The sequence below is a fragment of the Buceros rhinoceros genome, unplaced genomic scaffold (genome assembly GCF_000710305.1).
Source record: "Buceros rhinoceros silvestris isolate BGI_N320 unplaced genomic scaffold, ASM71030v1 scaffold18948, whole genome shotgun sequence".
Lineage (NCBI taxonomy): Eukaryota > Metazoa > Chordata > Aves > Bucerotiformes > Bucerotidae > Buceros > Buceros rhinoceros.
The window spans coordinates 1,761-5,380 of NW_010427648.1; the positions used below are offsets into that span (position 1 = coordinate 1,761).

Consider the following 3,620-nt stretch of genomic DNA (forward strand, 5'->3'; position numbering starts at 1 on the left):
GTCTGCCCTCTCCTCCCAGCAGAGCGTTCCACCCTCCCAGCATTGCTGGGGCTCCTCTGGCCCTGCTCCAGCAGCTCCCCGTCTCTGCTGGGCTGAGGAGCCCCGAGCTGGCCCCAGCCCTGCAGGGGGCAGTTCCGAGTTGCAGATGTCTCTGCTCACTGCAGTGGTATTGGACTGGGTGAGCTTTAACAGCCCCTTCCAGCCCAAACCTTTCTGTGACTCAGTGATTCTAAGGTTTTCCACTCTATGCCACCTTCTCCACCAAAACTTGCTTCCCTGCTCCCCCATCTCCCTGCAAACGTCTGCACTAAGCACACAGTCCCGCCGGACCACAGATCAGACTAGACCTGCAGACTAAGCCAGAGGCAAGACCCCCAGCATCATGGTGCCATGTCAACCTTCACCATCCTGCCCTGAAGCCACGTCATCTGAGGTGGGGGAAGAGTATTGTCAAGATGTGGTTTCTTTTCCAGCAGACAACTGGCAGCAGTAGGGATCTGGAAAGAAACCTGCCTAACCCTCCACCTCCCCACTTCCCCGTAGGTGTTTGAAGCCGCCTTAGCTTGGATACGGTACAACCGAGACCAGAGAGAGTCGTTCCTACCCGAGCTCCTGTCCAAAATCCGCCTGCCCCTTTGTCGACCTCAGTTCCTCACCGACCGCGTGCAACAGGACGACTTGGTCCGCTGCTGCCACAAGTGCAGGTGAGATTTGGACATGGGGCTGGAGAACCACCAAGGGGGTGGTGGCTTTCAGGGGCTGATGGTAGCAGGGATGTGGTTTAGTGGTCTTGGAGACTGAGGTTTTCTCGTTGGGTGGACGGAGCACCTCACAGAGCGATAAACCAAAGCACCTTCCACAGTTTTAACCTGGCAGTGGGACCATGCTGCCCTCTGGAAGTGTCGGCCATGGGAGGGGGAAAGTGAGTTGCTTAAATCTGCGTCTGACAACAGTTGGACTTCACCATATCAGCCAAGCTCTCTGATTACTTAACTGATTTCAGGGATCTTGTCGATGAGGCAAAAGATTATCACCTCATGCCCGAGCGCCGGCCGCACCTCCCAGCATTCAAGACCCGCCCTCGGTGCTGTACGTCCATCGCGGGACTGATTTACGCCGTTGGAGGACTGAACTCAGCAGGTACCTTGCATACCCGCTCCCTGCAGTGGAGAGAGCAGCGTGGTTGGCTGGGTAGGGCGATGGGATCGTGGGTTTCCCTCGTGGGAGGAGTTGAGCAGCTTCTCTGTGCAGCACCGTGGCCCCTCCACTGAAATGATGATGGTGGTTGTGCCCGTAGTTTAATGTCTTCTAGATGGAAGCTCTGTCTAGGTCAGGTTTATTTAGGATCATAGAACAGAATCACAGAACTGTTTGGGTTGGGAAAGAACTTTAAATCATCAAGTCCAACAGTTCACCCAGCACTGCCAGGTTACTCTAAACCATGTCCCTCAGCAGGGAGCCTTGACCAGCCTGGTTGACCTGGGACATAGGGTCTCCTGGTTGACCTGGGCCATGGGGTCCTGCGCAGGGGGTGCATGCTGGGTGCTGCCTCCCAGTCTCTGCATTGCCAGGAGGCAGTGACACCAGCAGAAGTGACGTTGCAGGTCTCTGCTGCCCCTTTGAGGTTAGAAGAGGTTTCACCTCCAAGGCCTGGGACTTCACAGAATCATAGAATTTGGGTTGAAGGGACCTTCAGAGCTCACCCAGTCCAACCCCCCTGCAGGGAGCAGGGACATCTGCACCCAGAGCAGGGGGCTCAGAGCCCCAAGGGCCAACTGACCTGGGGTGGTGCCAGTGATGGGGCTTCTGCCACCTCCCTGGGCAGCCTGGGCCAGGCCTTGTCCCTGAATCAGCCCTGACGCTGGGGTGAGAGCAGCGACCGCTCATCCCTCGTGTGCCTCTGCTTCAGGCCAGCTCATTAGAACCATCTTCTATCAGATCTCCCTCTTTTAATGTGAGTAGCAAATTTTTACGCAGGCGACTCGCTGAATGTGGTGGAAGTCTTTGACCCCATCGCCAACCGCTGGGAGAAGTGCCAGCCCATGACGACGGCCCGCAGCCGCGTCGGCGTCGCGGTGGTCAACGGGCTCCTCTACGCCATCGGCGGCTACGACGGTCAGCTGAGGCTGAGCACCGTGGAGGTTTACAACCCCGAGACCGATTCCTGGTCCAAAGTGGAGAGTATGAACAGCAAGAGAAGGTACGTGCGACTCGCGTGGTGGGAAGGGAACCTCTGGAGCGTGAGGTCATAGGAAAGCTGGAGGTGTTGGGTGGTGGTGGGCATTGAACAAGAAATTCATGTGTGGAGGAGGAGTGTGGTGGGATTTGCTTGGCCACCTTCGTGCTGTTCTCTCAGTTTTGGTGGAATCAAAGAGCAAACTCAAACTAAAAGAGGTTCTGCTGGTGAGGTCTGGAAGGGTTTGGAGTCCTGGAGGAGATGGTCAGAGCCCCGTTTCTTTGTGTTGTGTTACCAGAGGATAGGCAGAGCACTGGCGAGCGCTGTATAGGAAACCCCTGTGCTGCCAGGAGCCAAATGAACCCATTTCACCATCCCTGGCCAGTGCTGACACCTTCTTTCGCTCCGTTTGTAGTGGAAAAGCTCCGGATTTCCCTAGCAGTGAGGTTCCTGGGAGCCTTTCCCACCGTGAGAGGCAGTTGCTCTTCCACGACTGGGCCATTCTGCCTCGTAGAACAGGCAGCAGTTGCTCTTGTGACCTATGATCTGGACCAAAACCTCTCTGCGTGTTTTGATTCAGTTCCTTTGATGGGGAAAACGGCGTGTGATCATGCCGCAAGGGTCTTTCCTGACCCGTGAGGCTCAGAGCTCAGCTGGGATTGAGAGGTTGAGCAGCCTGGAGGTGAAGCCAGAGGAAGAGGAGGAGGTGTGATGGGGTGAAGGACCCACAGCCATCTCACAGGGTCCTGCTCTCTGTTGCAGTGCCATGGGAACGGTGGTGCTGGATGGGCAGATCTATGTCTGTGGTGGATACGATGGAAACTCGTCCCTCAACTCCGTGGAGTCCTACTCGCCAGAAACAAACAAGTAAGAGTGCTCCGTGCCCTCAGGTTTATCTGTCGTTTCGCTGCTGGTGTTGTGGCACCGCTGGGCATCTGGGCTGCCAAAGGAACGCCGTGAGTGGTGTGGAAAAGCCTTTTTTCGCTGGGTAAAATTTGTCTGGCCAGGCCCAAAGAGTGGTGGGGAATAGAGACAAATCCAGTTGGCATCCAGTCACACCTGGTGTCCACAGGGCTCAGTGCTGGAGCCTGATCTCATTGACATCTTTATCGGTGACTTGCACGAGGGCATTGAGGGCACCCTCAGCCATTTCACAGACAGCACCCAGCTGGGGGGAGTGTGGGTCTGCTGGAGGGTCGGGAGGCTCCACAGAGGGCTCTGGCCAGGCTGGAGCGATGGGCTGAGGCCACTGGGCTGAGGGACAACCAGGGCAAGTGCCGGGTCTTGCCCTGGGGTCACACCAACCCCTGGCAACGCTCCAGGCTCGGGGAAGAGCAGCTGGAAACTGCCCGGGGGGGAAAAGGCCCTGGGGGTGTTGGTGACAGCCGCTGGGGAGCAGACAGCAGTGGGACCAGGGGGACAAGCAGGCCCAGGGCATCCCGGG

The 3,620-nt window shown here is 57.1% G+C and overlaps 1 protein-coding gene across 1 annotated transcript in view; it reads left to right on the forward strand.

Annotated features, from left to right (window-relative positions):
* KLHL18 (kelch-like family member 18) overlaps window positions 1-3,620 on the forward strand; it is a gene marked incomplete at its 5' end in the record, with an annotated part of 6,699 nt that overhangs the window by 781 nt on the left and 2,298 nt on the right. The window contains 4 exons of the mRNA XM_010141996.1: window positions 544-704; window positions 1,004-1,140; window positions 1,978-2,200; window positions 2,939-3,043. Of these exons, the coding sequence (XP_010140298.1) occupies window positions 544-704; window positions 1,004-1,140; window positions 1,978-2,200; window positions 2,939-3,043 (626 nt within the window). The remainder of the gene's footprint in view (window positions 1-543; window positions 705-1,003; window positions 1,141-1,977; window positions 2,201-2,938; window positions 3,044-3,620) is intronic.